At 56.3% G+C, this 17,843-nt stretch overlaps 1 protein-coding gene across 1 annotated transcript in view; it reads left to right on the top strand.

Annotated features, from left to right (window-relative positions):
- The window catches only part of COL8A2 (collagen type VIII alpha 2 chain), a 30,004-nt gene extending 12,330 nt beyond the window's left edge, over nucleotides 1-17,674 (top strand). Inside the window, exons 2-3 of the mRNA XM_085081397.1 lie at nucleotides 8,246-8,430; nucleotides 12,868-17,674. Of these exons, the coding sequence (XP_084937523.1) occupies nucleotides 8,262-8,430; nucleotides 12,868-14,789 (2,091 nt within the window). The 5' untranslated portion in view covers nucleotides 8,246-8,261 and the 3' untranslated portion in view covers nucleotides 14,790-17,674. The remainder of the gene's footprint in view (nucleotides 1-8,245; nucleotides 8,431-12,867) is intronic.
- Nucleotides 17,675-17,843: the final 169 nt, after the last annotated feature.

Below are 17,843 nucleotides of genomic sequence, written 5' to 3'. Positions count from 1 at the left end.
TGTGAGGCTGTCGGCTCCAAGACAAAGGAAATGTGGAAACTAAAAAAAGGAAAAAGAAAAGAAAAAGAAAAAGAAATTTCAAATTGAAAAATCAAAGCAGCTGATTCAGCGATGGTGAAACATCTTGTGACAGCATCAGGCAAATTTTTTCCTAACAAAATTCTGGGAAAAAACCAGCTTGATTTTGCACAACCCGCAGCTGACCCAGCGGAAAGGCACGTGGGGGGTTGTCCACTGGGATCAGGGCATGCATCCCCACGGTGCAGCCTGGCAGAGAGGATGCCCACCAAAACAGGATTTACAGGGCACAGGGGAAATCTGAAATCCGGCCAGAAGCACAAGGCTGTGCCAGACAGGAGCGTGGGATATGGGAGTGTCTTGTCAGAGTTTCCACTGAACCCCTCGGGCTGTCTGGGGTCTCGCATCAGCTCACAGAAATTAAATTAAATTAAATAACATAAATACTGCCTGAAACGTGTACTCCATCCCCTTCCCTGGGTGTGGAAATGGGGAAGTAGCTTTGCACGGCTGCCGTGCCAGGAGTGCTCCTTTATGGTGCATAACCCTGGGGGCAGCAGGGGATGGGGGTAGGGGTGGGAATGGTGAGGGGATGGGAATGGGAAAGGCATGGGGATGGGGGTAGAAATAGGGACAGGGATGGAATGGCGAGGGGATGGTGAGGGAAGCCGATGCTGACTCTGCTCCGCGGGTCACCGAGGCTAGGGCAGGACTGCGGCACCGCCCCGGCAGGTAACCCCATCCCCCAGCGCCGCCCGCCAGGGAGGGACACAGCCGAGGCTCCCGCTCCTGAAATTTATTTTAATGTAAACCTAGCTGTAAGGCAGCTTTTTCTCATTTTTAAACTATTTCATATCAATCCTAGGCCTGACATTTGTTTTCTTTGAGTGCGGTGGGGAGCGCGGTCGGCATTGCTGAGGATATCTCCTCTGGAATCTTGGCAGAGGCGGCTCCCTATCTTTGAAGAAACGGCAAATGCAAAACAGAAGGCCGATATTAGAGAAGCATAAACAATATTTTCCCCCCGTTAACCCCAGGAGTGGCGCAGGGCCCGGCTTGGCGACAAGACGGTGGGGGGGACACTGACCCCTCCGGCCACACGGCACTTGCCCAGGCTGACCCCCAGGCAGGGACACGGTCCCATCACCTGTGCCCGTGGCCAGCGCGGTCCCCAGGGGCTGTGACCGACCTGGCGGGACAAGGAGAGGTGGCAGCCGGGCAGTGGCCACACCGGGAGGGTTTGCAGTGGCTGGGGGTCGGGGCTGGTGAAGCCAGGGGTGTCCCAACCAGGGTCTTGCCCTGCTGGGGGTCAGGAGCGAAGGTCTGTAGTCTCCTCCAAGGAGATGCATCTCCAAGGTGAAGGGAGTCTCAGCGGGTGTTGTGTCAGAGGGGTTTTGTGGAGGATGGACATGGGGAGGATGTGTTGGAGCAGGGCTGGCTGGGAGGGCAGGCACAGGCAGCAGTGCTGGCACCAGCCAGGCTCACCTGGGGGAGTTGCTAAAAAGCTGGAAGAGGAGAGGAGTGGAGATCAAAGGACGCAACAAAACCAAGGAGACAGGATTTCAAATTCTGACATTAAAATAGAATTACCGTTAGGATAAATGCTGCGAGGCAGGTTCCCGTCTGGGCAGCTGGGTCAAGGATGGGGGATGTTCCTGGTGTTTCACACAGGAGAGGATGTTTTCACAGCAGTTCACACATTTGCTGTCGTACCTGGGCAGGTGCTGAGGGAGGAGCAGAGAGCTGAGCTGGGAAAACCACAGCATGGGGGACACCGTGGTGGGGATGCTGTGCCAGGGACTGAACTCTGAGCAGCAGCACCAGCTGTCCTGGGGCACTGGGAGCTCGGGAGCTGCTGACTCCATGTTTTCCCACTGCTCTGCAGCTTGTATTTACCATGGTGCGAGGCCAGCACGTCTTTCCTTTGGGAGAACAGGTGCTGCTGTTGAGTCTCCTCGTTGCACCCAGAGCCACCGTGGGCTCCCTAAGTGCTGTTCTGGGCTCTCACTGCATCCCCCTTAGCAGGGGTTCCCTTCCCGTAGGATGGGTGGGCAGGGATGGAACATCCACAGTGTTGCTGCCCCACATGTCCCATCCTGCAGCCCCCCAAAGGGAGCTGCCCTGAGCACCCTGCCCCAGAAGGCTCATTATAATGAAGCCGGTGACCCCAGCACGAGGCTGGAAGTTTAAATGTCTGCGGTTGATGGCCACTTGCCCGCAAATTCCCTGAGATGGGAATCTCTCTCTGCGGGTCTCTCCAGGCTTAGCAGATTTCTTTGCAAAACAGCCGTTGCCTTAGAAAACGTTCTTTCTGCACAGGAGCTGGGAGAGCAAAGTGGGTCTGACCTGCGGACATTGGGGAAACTCCAACTGCTTCCCGCTGCTGCCACCAGGACTTATGTGTCCCTGGAGCAGAGCTGACCCAGCCAGCACAGGGTCCTTGGAGAGAGATACCTGATGCTCTGGTAGCTCACTGGGGCTCGCAGCCCCTGTCCCTCCCTCTGGGCAAATGCTTCACATCCTCACCAGGATCCGGGGACAAGTGTCATGGTATGAGTCTGGGTTCACACAGCAATTCAGACCCCACACAGCCCCTGTGCAGACCCCTGGGAAGAGGTTCCAGCTGGGGGAACAGGACCCTCCAGCACCCCATCCTTACTGAACCCCAGATCTGGCACTCGGCTCATGCTCTGCTCCATCCAGCCCTCAGGGACAGTGTCACAGCTGCCCCCTGGCCAGGCCACCATCCCACTGGGAAGAGGAGGAGGAGAGGGGAAGAAGAGGGGAAGAAAAAAATGAATCCCCACAAAAATGTCTTCATAACAGGAAACGTCTCATAAAATACCTGTGGTTTGGCATGTGTGATTCGACTGGTCAAACTATGCACCTGGCAGGGAACCCTGCTATTAATGCTGCAGCTCTGGTATTTCGGTGGAGTAGAGGCTGGCGGGGGGGTGGGACTGGGGATTTGGGGTGCAGAAATCCTCTGCTGGGGCCGGGGCGAGGGGGGACATGTCCCTTGGGTCACACTCACCTCCATGGTTAACTTCCCGGCTGTATTTCAGTGAGGTAACTGCAGCACCCCAATGATGCCATAAACCAGGCTGAGCTTTGCTCCCAGGAAGGAGCCTGGTGTTCCTGCAGCTCTGAGCCAGGGTTTTCTACCCAAACTCGGGTCCCAGCCAGTACCTACCCGGGGTCTTCCATCTGGGTCTCTCGCAGGGATGGCCTCACCCCCACGCACACCCTCTGAGCGACCGCCGGGGCTGTGCCGCGCTCCCGAGGAGTTTTGACAGCTGGAGGTGAGGGATTAAGCCCTGAGCCGTGACCTGCGGCTGCGCTCCCGGCACACACGCCCGGGGTCACTAATCCGCCTGAGCTGAGCCCTGACCCGGCGGCCGCGGGATCAAGCGGTGGCACCGCCGCTGGTGTTGGCACCGCTGCCGGACCCCTGGATCCCCTGCTCCAGGCAGCGTGAGCCAAGGGGAGGTGGCACCACGGGCATGCCGTGCAGTGCCATGCCGTGCCATGCCATATTATGCCATGCCATGCCATGCCATGCCATGCCATGCCATGCCATGCCATGCCATGCCATGCCATGCCATGCCATGCCATGCCATGCCATGCCATGCCTATCCAGTCCCGTTCAGGGCCAGGCACGGGCGCTGTGCGGGGGCAGCAGGTCCCTGCAGATGGGGTGGGGTGTTTTTTCTTCGTCAAGGAAAATGTTTTCTTGTTCCCTGGGCTGCTGGCGGGCGAGGCTCCGGCTCCGGCTCCGGGTCCGTCAGCGCGTACAGCAGCCTTGGATGGGATCAGGTGTCATGCAGTTAAGGACAGCCTGGTGCCAAGTCTCCCCCGCGCTCCCGCGCTGCTCAGCCGAGCTGCTTCCCGATGCCTTTGGCTCTCGCAGCCCGGCCTGCGGAAACAACGTGCTGCTCTCCCTCTTCATAGCTCACTTTTCGTTTTTGACTCGGTTTATTATTATTTTTAAAGCATGTGTAGCGCAAAGCAAATCATCGACCTCCCGCTGGACCCGGGCCAGCCCCGTGTTGGGCTTGGAAATCCTCCCTGCTTTATTTTTTATTGTAAATGACCGGAGGATGGAGCGGCTCGATGGGACACGGCGGCGGCCAAGCTCGCCTGCTCCAGCCCACCCACACGCGCCGGCTGCTCCTGGTGCTTCCCCTTCCCCGTGTCCCCCCGTCCTGCTTCCCACTGCTCCCCTACAGCCCGGGGCCAGCTTCTGGCACGGCTTCCAGGGGTGGTGGCTGTGCTTTGTGATCCCAGAGCACAGAATGGGGTCTGGCATGGGCACAGGCAGGGGTGTGGGCATGGGGACAGCAATGGGCATGGGGACAGGGGCCAGGGTGGGCGTTGGGGCAGGGCCAGGATGGGATGAGGCCCCACCACTGAGCCTGGGCATGCAGGTGAAGTACATAAAATTCCCTATCCTGCCCCATCCCTGGCCCCTCCGTGGGGCTGGCGTAGCCCTAGGATGGATGTGGGGCTGGAGCTGGGGTGACGGCCACGGAGCACATGCCATGCCCCAAACTGACCACGCTTTCACTGCTGGGTTTAAACAAGTTCCCCTTGTGCCGACCTTCAGTCACAATGGCAGATCCCCCGTGGATCACATATATTGACTTAAAAAATAATTAGCCTCGAAGGGAGCAGGCGCAGGGCTGGCCAGGCCCTTCATTAATATTTAAGTAACAGGGGCCATAAATCAGGCACAGCTCAGCCAACAGCCCTGGCCGTGTCCGTGGGGAAGCGAGGCCATGGTGTTCACAGGAACGTTGCCCAGTCCACAGGCATGGGAGTGCTGACATGGGCTCTGTGGGGAGAGGGGAACAGTGCAGGGGCAGCTCCCCTCTTCCACTGGCAATGACCAGGAGCAGTCCAGGAACATGCTGAGAGCTCACCTGGTCGCCCAGCACAAGCCACAGGCAGTTCTGGAGCGACGCAGGCAGCACAGGCTGGTTGTTTTCCTGCGAGAACAAGGTGACATTTCTTGTCTCCTTTCTCGTGCTTTAAGTGTGAGATTTTTTCCCTGTTCCCAGTGCTTTCATGGCGTGCCAGGGGTTTTTAACACGTCTGCTCGCCGCCTGCCAGGGGAGCCGACACTCGCACCGTCAGCGTGGCGGCAGCGGCTCTGAAGCTGTGCCAGGGGTCTCAGTGCTGGGTCGGGGCCCTGCTCCCCCCAGAGCTGAGCAGTGTGGTGCTGCTGGGCCCCATCCTGCTCCAGCATCCCCAGGGAACAGCATGGACCCCTCAAGTGCTGCCCCTGTATGAACCCTCCTGGCTCAGCAGCTCCTGCTGGGCTTGGCTTTGCAGCAAGGGATGGTTTTGGTCATACTGGAGTGTGACAGGGGGGCTGGAGCTGCCTCTGAAGGACAGACAGTGCCTAGCCTGGTGGCTGCAGTGCCCAGACAGAATGGGGTGAGCCAGGAGGGGCTGCAGTTCCCAAAGCATCTCCCCTGTTCCAAATGGGAGAAGAATTACTCTTGTGGGATTTCTGTTGGCCATACTAGAGCGGGCTCTTGACCCCAGATGCCAGGACGACAGGCAGGTGACCCCCAGGAGGATGAGCAGATGACCCCCAGGAGGACAGGCAGGTGACCCCCAGGAGGATGGGCAGGTGACCCCTGGCTGTCTGTAGCCACCCCATCCGCACGATGGATTGCGCTGTTTGCGACCTGCCAGGCGAGATGGGAGCGTCGTGTGGCTGCTCCGTGTGATTAATTATCAGTTCATAACACAGGAGATTTCAAGCATGAAAGAGCCTCTCCACAGGCACGTTGTGCACACTTTATCCATCATATGAGACTCCAGATGTTTCCATTTTATTGTTATTAAATCACTGCCTGGAGAGCACGGGTAACGGGAGGCCTCCTGCCCCACTGCTGGGCACAGCCAGGGGGACAGCACAGCACCAGAGACCCTTTTGCTGAAGAACCTGGGGGGCTCAGGCCAGGCTCCCCCCATTGTTCTGCAGAGAATGGGGGCAGCTGAAATGACCCAGGTGGATCAAAGGGGAGTGTACAGGAATTAAGCACATGTCTGGAGCCTCTGAGTGACAGAGGACACAGAGCAGGGAACTCAGTTCCACATCCAACACACAATGAAACCATGGTCAGATTCCCCTGTCTGCCCTCTCCCTTCACTCTGGCTCCATTTTCCTTGCATCTCACATCTCTCCGAGGGCTGAGGTCTCACAGAAGGACAGGGGGATGCCCCACCCAGCAGTGAGGGGCTGAACCACCCCAGGGTGCTGCTGCCGTGGCAGCATCCCAAGAAAACAGCCCCAGTGGAGGGGAGGAGCAGGGGCAAATCCAGCCCAGGTGGGAGAGGAGAGAGCTGGGAAGGGAGGGAGGTAGAGATGGAGGCACAGGGGTCATACCAGGTAAGGAAAACAAGTAAATAGCTGATTCAGGGGTTTGTTCTCCTCTTTTATTTAACAGAAACTGTATTTTTACAGCTGCAATCCCTTAAAATGGGATTCTTTTTCCCTTAAACAAATCCTTGTAAAATAATGCTTCATAAAAAGAAGCGTTCCTCTCCTCGACCCTGAAGACAGAAAAACAATAATGCCGGCGAGGCTCTGGCCGTGCTGCCAAGGAGGCCGGGGGTGGCTGTCACCCGTGTCCCCGGCAGTGCCACCAGACCCACAGCCATGGCTCCAGGGGTCTCGGTGGGAATGGCACCGCTCTGGGCCCATGGAGCTTCTCTTCCAGCATCTGCCACAGCCACCTGCATCCTGCCAGGGTCTATTGTGCTGCCGATGGCAGGGCCATCCCTGTCCCCTCCAGCCCTCAGTTGACTCCAAGAGCATTTTCCAGGCACAAGAGCAGCTGTCAAGGCTGCCTTGTCCCTGGAGACTCCAACAACCTGCCAAGCCCTTGTGGCATCAGGAACAAACCCATGCCAGGGCTCCCTGCTCCCTTGACTTAATTTGCTTTAATTTTGTTTTAATTTGGGTTTTTTGGGTTGTTTTTTCTCTAGGCTGCAGCTTTTTTTTCGCTGCTGCTTCAGCAAAAGCGATTCAGGAAATTCCGATGAAATCCCGGCACACAGCAGCCCTGCCCCTGCTCCCTGGCGGGACAGGCCAGGAGCTTAATTCTCATTAATAACCACCACGGGTCAATTATTGCAAGAAGCAGGAAAAGCAGCAAAAGGCTCTTTGGCATCACGTGTTGTTTAAGCTTCCGAAAATAAATGTTCTTTGCAAATCAATCTGTTTGCAGCTCCGCACGTGGAGCCGACAGGGAGAGTTGCTGGAGGAAGAGAGTATTTATAGAGGGGGTTTATTTTAAATAAACAGGCACTTAAGGCTGAGGCTGCTGCTCCAATGTCCCATCCCTCATCCTCCATGCGAGCTCCCGGCGCTGCCCGCGAAGTGCCGCAGTTGAGCCACAAACGCGGCGAGTCTTTGGCTACCACACCATGAGTTTGGCCCAGCACCCACTTGGGAGGCTGAGCACCCACTTAGGGGACTCAGCACCCACCAGCTGCCCCCGGGGAAGGCAGGGCGTGGTGGTGGCAGCCTGAGCCTCCCACAGAAACCATGGACACAGGGGCCATGACTCTTGTGAGAGGAGCCCCTGCTCACTTGAGGGATGTGACAGCAATGCTGGGCTCAGTGGGCTGCAGGTCTCATCTGCCTGTTCTCCCCCTCTTATATTTGTTAAATATATTTAAGGGATGTGAGAGTTACCACAGACACTCAGGGCAGCTTCTGTAAGACTCCACTGGGCACCCCCATGGTTGGTTACTGTGCAAGACGAAGGAAGAGCTTCAAGCTGCACCAGGGGAGGTTCGGGTTGGGCATCAGAAAGAATTTCTCTGTGGAAAGGGCTGTCAGGCATTGCAAGGGGCTGCCCAGATAAGTGGTGGAGTCCCCATCCCTGGAGGTGTCCAAGGAACAACTGGACGTGGCACTCAGTGCTCTGGGCCGGGTGACAAGGTGGGGATCAGTCACAGGTTGGCCTCAATGGTCTTGGATGTCTTCTCCAACCCCAGCGATTCTGGGATTCTATTCTATGATTCTACAAGCTGTGTCTTTATCATGCATCTCCCAGCTGTGGTGTGTCGGGAAGGGTGACATGTTCAGGGTATCTTTGATCCACAAAAAGGCAAATTCAATGGAGTCCCACTCCCACGGGGATCATTCTCCTGGTCCTCATGAGGTGAGGCTGTGTACACAATCTCACTGTTGCTTTGTCTGCAGGAGCTGTGGGAGCAGGATGCTGCCAGACGTTGTGGCGCTGCTGGTGACGATGGTGACGATGGTGATCAGCCCTCGCTTGGCCGCAGGAGGTGGTGTGGGAGGCTATGCCCAAGTCAAGTACATGCAGCCCATGGTGAAAGGACCCCTGGGACCCCCGTTCCGTGAAGGCAAAGGGCAGTACCTGGGTAAGGGATGCGCTCCGCAGGGCTGTGGGAGGACACGGGTCAGTGGGAAGGGGATGTGGCACCTCACAGCCATTGGGCACTTGTCACCCCCTACCCTCGGGGTCACAGCTCCCAGGAGCTGCCTGGCACAGCTGAGGGTGCTGCCATCCAAAACACTTTTGGCCAAGCATGGAGGGACCGTTTGGGTCTCTAACCCAGTGCAAAAGGACAGGATGAACAAGGGCAGAGGCTCAGCAGGGAAGTGAAGCCCTTTGCTGGGGCTGGAGAGGCACCCATGGGCCCCTTGGTCTGCAAGCTAGGGGACATGGGGGACTCTCCAGCCTCTAGCTCCCACCTTTCTGTCCATCTCCAGCAGCCATGAGGTACAGAAGCCTCTGCACTCACCATCTCTGCCTCTCCTTGCTGTTAAACCTGAGCCGTCCTGGCAAGCCTTTTTCCACTCCTCCACCTATTCCGTTTCCCTGTCTGCATTTTGCACCAGCTGGGAAAGGAAAGAGTGCCAAGGCTGGAGCTGAGACCCAGCCTGGCAAGGGAAGAGCAGGAGAGAGACATTTCCTCCCTCAGAGAGCAGCGACCAGAAACTTTACACATATTAAATCACTCCCCACTGAGTGATGTACACCCAGAAGGGCTGAGGCAGTGGGGTCACCACTCTGCACAGCCAGGGCTCCAGCACCCCCAGCCTTGTGTAACCCCCTGCCCTCAGCTGCCCTGCCTGCACCCATTCCAGAGCTGGCACCACCACAGGATGGGGCAGCACTGGGCTTGGGTATCCAGATCCACCAGCTTGGTGCTTGGCCCTTGAGAAGAGCTGACGGAGCCTCCCCGTGGGTTGACACAGACCTGGACCCTCCCAGGAGCTGAAGTCTTGGCTCTGGGAGGAGAAACAGGAGAAGGCTTGGCCACCGGTGGCTGATTTACTGTAGGGCTGAATGGCTTATCAGGAGTTCAGCTCAGCACATGTGTCAGAAAACACACAGCAAAACCTGGAGCCGAAGTGTGCTATGAGCCCCCCCTCCCTGCCCCCTTCCCAGCTGTTGTAAAGCTGCTCCCTGAAACCCAGCCAGAGCCAAAACCTTCCAGCGTAGCACAGGAACACTTCAGCTGCTGGTGGGACTGAATTCAAATCTCTCCCTGCTGTTTTCCCTTCTTTTTTTCCCCTTCCTCCTATGCATGGGAGCAGCTTGCATTGCCTCTGAGCAATGCTACCTATGGTTTGGAGAGCAGTGAGTGTGCCAGGCTGGGGCAAGGTGGTGTTTGGACAAGGTCTGCCAGGTTAGACCAGGCACAGAGGGGACACTGAGGCAGGGCAGAGCACGGGAGTCCCCTGGACATTACTCCTCTAAAACCCTTGGGAAGGAGAGGACAGGTGGGGGACAGGAGAGGGGGACGCAGGGACAGCTGCAGCCCGAGCCACCGGCTGTGGGGCTGCACGGAGGCAGCTGGGGAAGCCGGTGCCTCCTGGATCCCACCGAGCTCCCATCTCTGCTTAACCTCTAATTTGGCAAGGAAAATCCCTGCTGGCCTTCTGCCCTGCTCGGGGAGCTCAGCTGACTCGCCGCGACGGCGCAGGGCTGTCCCGTGCCCCTGCGGGTTACCCCGACCCGGCGGGAGCTGTGCAGGGCCCCCCGGGCTGCCCCAGCCTGGCCGAGGGGCTGGGACCCCCAGCTGGGGGTTGGGGGGTTCCGTCCTGCCTCCAGGTGCCATCTGGTGAGGGACAGGTTTCCTCAGGGTATCATACACCCTTTCGGACCCAAAACAGCTGCCTCAGAGTGCAGAGGAAGCTCAGGGGAGGAGATGCTGCTAAATGCTGAAACGCTCAGAACATTGAAGCAGAGATTTGCACACTGGGGTTTATTTTGGCTTAATTTAAACCATGTCTGTGGCCCTGCAGCCAGGCAAACCCACGAGTGAGTGCTGTGCTGGGGCACCCGCTGCTGGGGGAGACAGTATGAGAGGTGCTAAAACACTGATCCCACTCAACATCCCTGTGAGCCTGTGAAACTCTCTCACGAGACAGGGCTTGGCAGCAGCTCTGGAACAAGCTCGGCCGGGCTCCGCCACAGAGCAGCCAACCTCTCCTTCCTGCAGTGTCATCTGGCTGTGCTGGCCAGACTTGCTGCTGGCTGCTTGTGGCTGGGAACCACTTCCCATCCTGCTGGATTATTCCTCTGCTGGCCGTTCTGCGCTGCTGGGTCTCTCCTCCAGGCAGGAGGGGTCCTTACCAGGATGAACACAGCTCCAGAGGGGCTGCAGTACCCACCTGGCCATGTCCATGCTCTTCAGGAGGTGGAAGGCTCTGTGGTGTCTAGGTGGAAGCTCCCAGGGGTCATTCCTGCCCCGTCCCCTTCCTGCTGCCCCAGCTGGCTCCATGTTAACATCCAGGGCAGCTCTGTTCATGCTTCGAGGGGAACACAGAACCCCACGCTGGTGCTGCAAAGCGCAGAGCTCCGAGACATGTGTCTGTGGTAAGACATGGGCTTTTGAAATCGGACACCAGTGGGGCTGCAGTGTCCCAGTTTCTCTCCGCTGACGGCCCCGGTTTGGTTTTCCCGTCTGCTTTTTTGGCCGCCTGCAAGCTGGCAGCTCCTGCCTGGCGTTTCTCTCCACTGCCTTGTGTGAGAGAGTGTGTGTGTGCTTTTTCCTTCCTTCGTGGGCTCAGCTGTAGATCCTTGTTCTGATTCCATGCAAAATGACCTAGAAAACTAATTCTTTTCAAACCATTGCAAGAAAAAAAAAGAAATTAAAAAGAAAAAGTGGGGGGAGAAAACACATTGAAATAATTTTCTGGAGAAAATTTTTTCCGGAATCCAAACCCCAGAAATAGTGCAGCACTGCACGGCTCCCTTGCCCTCTTTCCCGCACTGTTTTCCGGGGTGAGGAGCAGTAGTTTGCAAAATCCAGTGGCAGTGTCATGACAGACAAGTATTTCCTTCATCAAGAGAGCCAAGTGACCGCAGCTACAGCTGAGGATGTGGGCCAAGCTTTGATTTATAGATAAGCTCTAAAAATGTTTCCATTACCCAAAGGAAAACACAGTGGCACCAGGCTGGGAAGGGCCAGAGCTAATTGCTGTGCTTAGGGCAGGCAAAGCCACCTCTGATGCTCTGGGAGCTGTGCCTGCTGCTGCCACAGTTATTCTTTTCACGTGTCTCAAATCTCCCATAAGCTTTTCCCGTTGACTGAGGAAATCTCCGTGCTGGCGGATCCCAGCACCACGGGTGTCCATGCTCCCAAAGCCTGCCTTGGCTCACTGAGGGGGCCAGACTGGCAGACCTCGTATCCCTCTGCCAGGCAGGATCCATCTCCATCCTGGGAACTTGTCCATAGAGATCTCCTCCCAACTGGAATGATCTACCTTGGGTAGATTTGATTTAAATTCACCCAAGATGTCACAGCTCTTTCCTCTGCCTTTCGAATTTCTCATCATTGTCCCGTGTACATGGGACTGTCAAGTACTTCCTTAATTTCAAAATGCCCAAAAACGAGTTTGTCAGATTTCTTCTTTCTCACCCTTTCCTGGTGTCACGTGGGAGGTGACACCCTGCCTGGGCCAGCCTTGAGGAGTTATTTATGCTCACGTCTGTGCTTTCCATGCTGAGCTGTGGTGGGCATGTCATCTGCCTCTCCTCGCCTTTGGAGTCTCTCAGCCCATTAGTTTCTTTCTTATATCCGTTTGCAAAAGACCTCAATAAATTCTTGAAATGTCAAGTGGTTGCAGCCTATTCCCAGCTGGGCTGACTCATTTGGACAGCGCTGAGGCTGCATTTCCCTCCCAGCTCTTGGCTTCTCCTCTATCCCCAAAGCTTTTTTCCTTTTTGGTTTTCTCTGCCTTGCTGGACATGGGAGCTGTGCCAGTGAGCACTGTGGGCATGGCCTAGCCCATACAGCCATTGCCTCCTCGGGCTCTCAAGTACATGCCCAAGAGTTTTCTTTTTAATCCAAAAGGATTAAAGGTCTCCCAAGGCCCTGGACTCGCAGGACGGGGTGAGGGATTATCCTCAGTCTTGGCTCGCTCTGTCGCCATGCTCTCAGCTGAGCTCAGGCAGGAGCGACTGAATCCCACAGTGCTTTCGAGGCTGCTGGGATGTGAGGCAGCAGGAGGTTTGAACCCAGCTCCAAAAACACCCTGCAGTAACTCGTCACAGAACAGCCCTGCCAGAGCTGGCAGAAGTGCTGGCACCTTCCATGGTGTCACCTGGCATGGAGAGATGTGAGGCTGGAAACCAAACCCTGGGATTTGGCCTTTCCTCAGGACAGCCCTGCTGATGCTGGGGTCCAGGAAGCTGCTGTGGCCATGTTTCAGTGGAAGGGTCACCCTTCCAGCCCAGCCCAGGTGCAGAGACCCAGTGTCCAACATCCCGAGGACATCCCACACCTGCGCACTCCTTGCCCACCGCCAGCTCTAGTGACGCTCTGTGTCTCCTCTTTCCACAGACATGCCGCCGCTGCTGCCCATGGACCTCAAAGGGGAGCCAGGACCGCCAGGGAAGCCTGGCCCACGTGGACCCCCTGGGCCCCCCGGCTATCCAGGAAAACCAGGCACGGGGAAGCCGGGAATGCACGGCCAGCCTGGCCCTGCTGGGCCCCCTGGCTTCTCGGGCATAGGGAAACCCGGCATCCCAGGACTGCCCGGAAAGGCGGGTATGAAAGGGATGCCTGGAGCCAAGGGCGAGCCTGGCATGCGAGGGGAGCAAGGGCCGAGGGGTCTTCCTGGCCCGCCGGGGCTGCCCGGGCCAGCTGGCCTCTCAGTCAATGGGAAGCCAGGTCCCCAGGGTGGCCCCGGCCTGCCCGGCTTTCGGGGCGAGCCTGGCCCGAAAGGAGAGCCGGGTCCCCGCGGAGAGAGAGGGATGAAGGGTGAAAATGGCGTGGGGAAGCCGGGGTTACCGGGGCCCCGGGGGAATGGGGGTCCTCCCGGCCCCGCGGGGCCCCCAGGGCCCGCCGGCGTTGGGAAGCCCGGCGTCAATGGACTGCCGGGTGCGCCGGGGGACAAGGGCGACATGGGCCCCCCGGGCGGGCCGGGTGTCACCGGGGAGCCCGGCCCTGCGGGGCCACGGGGACCTCCCGGGATCGACGGGATCGGTGTCCCGGGAGTCGCGGGGGTGCCGGGGATACAGGGCCCCATGGGACCGAAGGGAGAGCCCGGGATCCGCGGCCTCCCTGGCCTGCCAGGCCCCACAGGCTATGGGAAGCCGGGCTTGCCCGGGCTGAAAGGAGACCGCGGGCAGCCCGGGGCGCAGGGAGCCATCGGCGATAAGGGGGAGCCCGGCGTTGATGGGGAGCCGGGTGAGCCGGGTCCTGCCGGCATCATCGGCCCGCCAGGCCCGCCGGGGTCCATGGGACTGCCGGGCAAGCACGGGCTGCCCGGACCCAAGGGGGACGTGGGGCCGAGCGGCCCCCCGGGAATGCCGGGGATGCGCGGCGACCAGGGCCCGAACGGCTTTGCGGGGAAGCCGGGGGTGCCGGGAGAAAGGGGCCTGCCCGGGTCACTGGGACCCCCCGGCCCAATTGGCCCTAAAGGAGAACCAGGGTTCATCGGCCTTCCGGGGGTGCCTGGATTAACGGGTGGCCCCGGGCCCAAAGGGGATGGAGGGATCCCGGGGCAGCCGGGGCTGAGGGGCCCCTCCGGCATCCCGGGATTGCAAGGCCCTGCTGGTCCCATGGGGCCTCAGGGGTTACCAGGGCTGAAAGGGGAGCCCGGGCTCCCTGGAATTCCTGGCGAGGGGAAGACTGGCGAGCCTGGCATGGCTGGACCCATGGGCCCGCCGGGAATGCCGGGAACACCAGGGCTGAACGGGCCACCGGGCCCACCAGGGCCACCCGGGCCACCGGGAGCACCGGGAGTGCTGGACGAGACGGGCATCGCGGGGCTGCACCTGCCGGACGGTGGCGTGGAGGGGGCTGTGCTGGGCAACGGGAAGCCAGGCAAGCCACAGTATGGCCGTGGAGAGCTCGCTGCCCGCATCGCACCGGCCTTCACCGCCATCCTCACCTCCCCCTTCCCTGCGTCCGGCATGCCCGTCAAGTTTGACCGGACCTTGTACAACGGGCACAACGGCTACAACCCGGTCACTGGGATCTTCACCTGTCCCATATCCGGAATCTACTACTTTGCCTACCACGTGCATGTCAAAGGGACCAACGTTTGGGTGGCCCTGTATAAGAACAACGTGCCGGCCACCTACACCTATGACGAGTACAAAAAGGGCTATCTGGACCAGGCCTCAGGCAGTGCCGTGCTTGAACTCAAGGAGAATGACCAGGTCTGGGTACAAATGCCCTCGGACCAGGCCAACGGGCTGTACTCCACAGAATACATCCACTCCTCCTTCTCTGGGTTCCTGCTCTGCCCCACATAACGGCTGTTGGGCATGTTTCCTTTTCACCCACTTTAGCCATAAACTGTCTTTTTTTTTTTTTCTTTTTGATAAAAAAGTGTTTTAAAATTAATACAAAAAAGAAAAATCACTGGGAAGAATGAGCAAGCCGTTGTCGTGGGACCTTGCTTCACGCTGTTTGATCCATGAGTCAAGAGGGGCAATCGGGAAGGAGACATCGATCCGTGAATCTTTCTGTTTTTTCGGGAGGGAGAAGGGAGGGAGGGAAGCGACTTCCTCAGTAAAGCAACTTCCTCAGTAAAGCATATTTGGAATAAATTTTACCCCAGTGACTGGACATCAAACACAGAAACACGCTTGGGATAGCAAGGATCTGGCTCTGTGATGCAGAGAGGGCTAGCTGGAAGACTAAACCCTCCTGGTCTGTATCAAGTGCCCTCACTTCCATTTGGAATGCTAGATAAATAAATCCAGCTGTGTCACAGCTGGCGTGTTTGGTGACCGACACAGGGTCCCAAGCACTTACACAAACCTGTACAGCAGCAGGGATCCACGCTGGATTGAGAAATTTCCTTCCCAACCATCAGATGCCCGAGTTCCAGGCTCGCTGTCGCCTGCTTTTCCAGACTGTGCTTTGGGGCAGTCTCTCCGATTCACTCCGGATTCAGTGTGGTTGGATTTATAATCCTAAAAAGTGGAACACTTTGCATAAGCACCTTCTTCTAAGAAGTAAATATTATTTTTAACCCTCCCCCCCAGCACCCTTAGGAATAAAACCATCCAGGCACTGCTACCTGGGAGGATGCCACAACCTATTCCAAAGGCAGTGAGGGAAGCTGGGACCCCCATGATGAACAAGGATCTGCTCTCTCCATTCACCTGCTGGGAAGTCCAAGGGCTGGTCCTGTCCCATCTGTCTCTGCAGCCCAAAGACTTGCTTGGCCTCGGGAGCATCTCTGCCCACACAAGGATGGCAGTGCGAGCCCAGCTCATGGTGCTGCCAGCTGGTGTGACATAAGGAAGTGCCACTGATGGACAACTTGCTTTTCCTGTCTCACTATTTTGGGATGTGTGAACTCTTGCATTGGTGTCCCTCCTTTCTCTGGGGATCTCGGAATCAAGAAAAAATAGTGTTGGTTCTAACTTTCCACGCAGTGATTTCACCACGGTGCTATGACCCACTAACAACATTACTTACAAGGGTAGTGCAATATATACCTGTGATAGGGCACCAGCCCTGCAGCCTATCTGTGATTTAGGTTAAATAAATCAACATTTGCCTGTTGTTACCACTTTGTCTCACTAATGCTTGGAGCATTACTGACCTGAGCATGAGCTGCAGGGCTCTGGGGCAGGCATGATGGCAGTGCCCACACAGATCCTGTGGCTCTGCAGGTTTTCTCACAGTAGAACAGTCACTGCCACTTCCAGGACAGGGATGCTGCTCATCCCAGGCCAGAAGCATGCTGCTGAAGTCAATCCATGTGCATATCCCACTGCATGTCCCTCTGCAAAGGCACATCCCTGAGAAACAGCAATAATTTGGTCACCAGCTCTGACCTTTGCCTTTTCCTACAGCCTGTTTGATGGCCAAAGAAACGTAGCGAGACTGGGACGGGGCTGGTTCTCCAGATGGACTCTATGAGATATTTAAACAACTTTTCCTATTTCTGTTTTGTTTGTTTTCTCCTCAAGCCTGTCCTGTGTTTTGCCATTCAGGCCTTCCTTTTAGAAACTCACCTATCCCTGTAATAAAGAAACACAAGGAAATTTGCAGTTGGAAGGCCACTGCTCCAGGCACTGCCTGTTGGGGCTGTGTGTCCCCTCCCTGGGATTTTCTCCCTGGGATTTTATCTCCTTAAAGCTGCAAGTTTCATGCAGAGATGAAACTCCACGAGCTGAAAGGTGTCTGATCCCACTGGATGTTTTTAACTCCTGAGAGCGGGGCGGGGTCAGGACCATTTGGGTTGTGATCCTAACAGGTTATTTCCCAGCAGGAACAGTCCCTAAAATTAAAAGTGGAAGCTCAGATGATTTTTCCAAGCCCAGGTTTGGTAGGGGAGGGTGCTGGGAGGGGACCTGTCTCCTTTCCTGTGGAGAACAGAGGGATTCCAGCTGGTCCAGCCCCACTGCACGCACGACCCACACAGGGCCAGGAGCTGCCACACCTGGTGGGAGCTTCATCCTGCTCCTCAAAGCAACTTATTTATACTGTGCCTAACCTACAGCCCATCTCTTCTTATTCTGTTCTGTTTCATTCCAAACTTCTCCTTCGAGCTGGCAAAAAGCAACGACCAAACTCCTCACTGTAACCACCCCCAGATTGAGTTTGTGCTGTAGATACTGTTTTGCAATTCCACTTTCCCTTCACGTGCAGAGCGAACCCATAATCACCCCTCGCAGCTATTTAACCTCTTACATTTACACACTAATGGAAAGCAAAGATATTACACGCACATAGTTAGGCTAAAAAAACCGATGCACAGGATGAGGGAGGCTGTTCACTCTCCAGAAGGATTTTTTTTTCTGGAATACTGAGTACATATTAGCCAGCAGAAAGGATTATTTTCTGTCGTGTGTGTGAGCACGTGGGATTTTGGTTTCAATCACAAGAATAAAAAAGGTTGGGTTGGATGAGGTATGACTATTTTTAATGCTGAAAACTGCATTACAATGTGCATTTTTATATACAAATTCTTACTATTTTTTTTAATTTGCCTCTAGTATCTTCATTTCTAACCTAGTATATAGAGGTTTTTAGTTTTGTAAATACTTATTACATGCACTGTCCTAGTAAAAGTTGGTTTAAAATGCACTCTTTGTGACCCAAAACTGACCTGCTCTTCACAACTAAAACTGCAGTACTTGATTGTATTGACAAACATCAATAAAACTTATTGTATAGAGGTGGGCTCAGCTGTGCTTTGTCCTGGGACTTGCTCTGCCTCATACAATTCTCTTGCACTCCATTTCCACCTCAAATCTCCTCACTCATTCCCAGCAGATTCCCTCACTAGTTAATATCCTTATGCAAAAATCTATTGAATGTTTCTTGTGATTAAGGTAAACACTTCT

Source organism: Lichenostomus cassidix, chromosome 23 (assembly GCF_008360975.1).
Source record: "Lichenostomus cassidix isolate B80296 chromosome 23, HeHo_3.0, whole genome shotgun sequence".
In the NCBI taxonomy this organism is placed as follows: domain Eukaryota; kingdom Metazoa; phylum Chordata; class Aves; order Passeriformes; family Meliphagidae; genus Lichenostomus; species Lichenostomus cassidix.
This window is presented reverse-complemented; position numbering and strand designations above follow the sequence as displayed.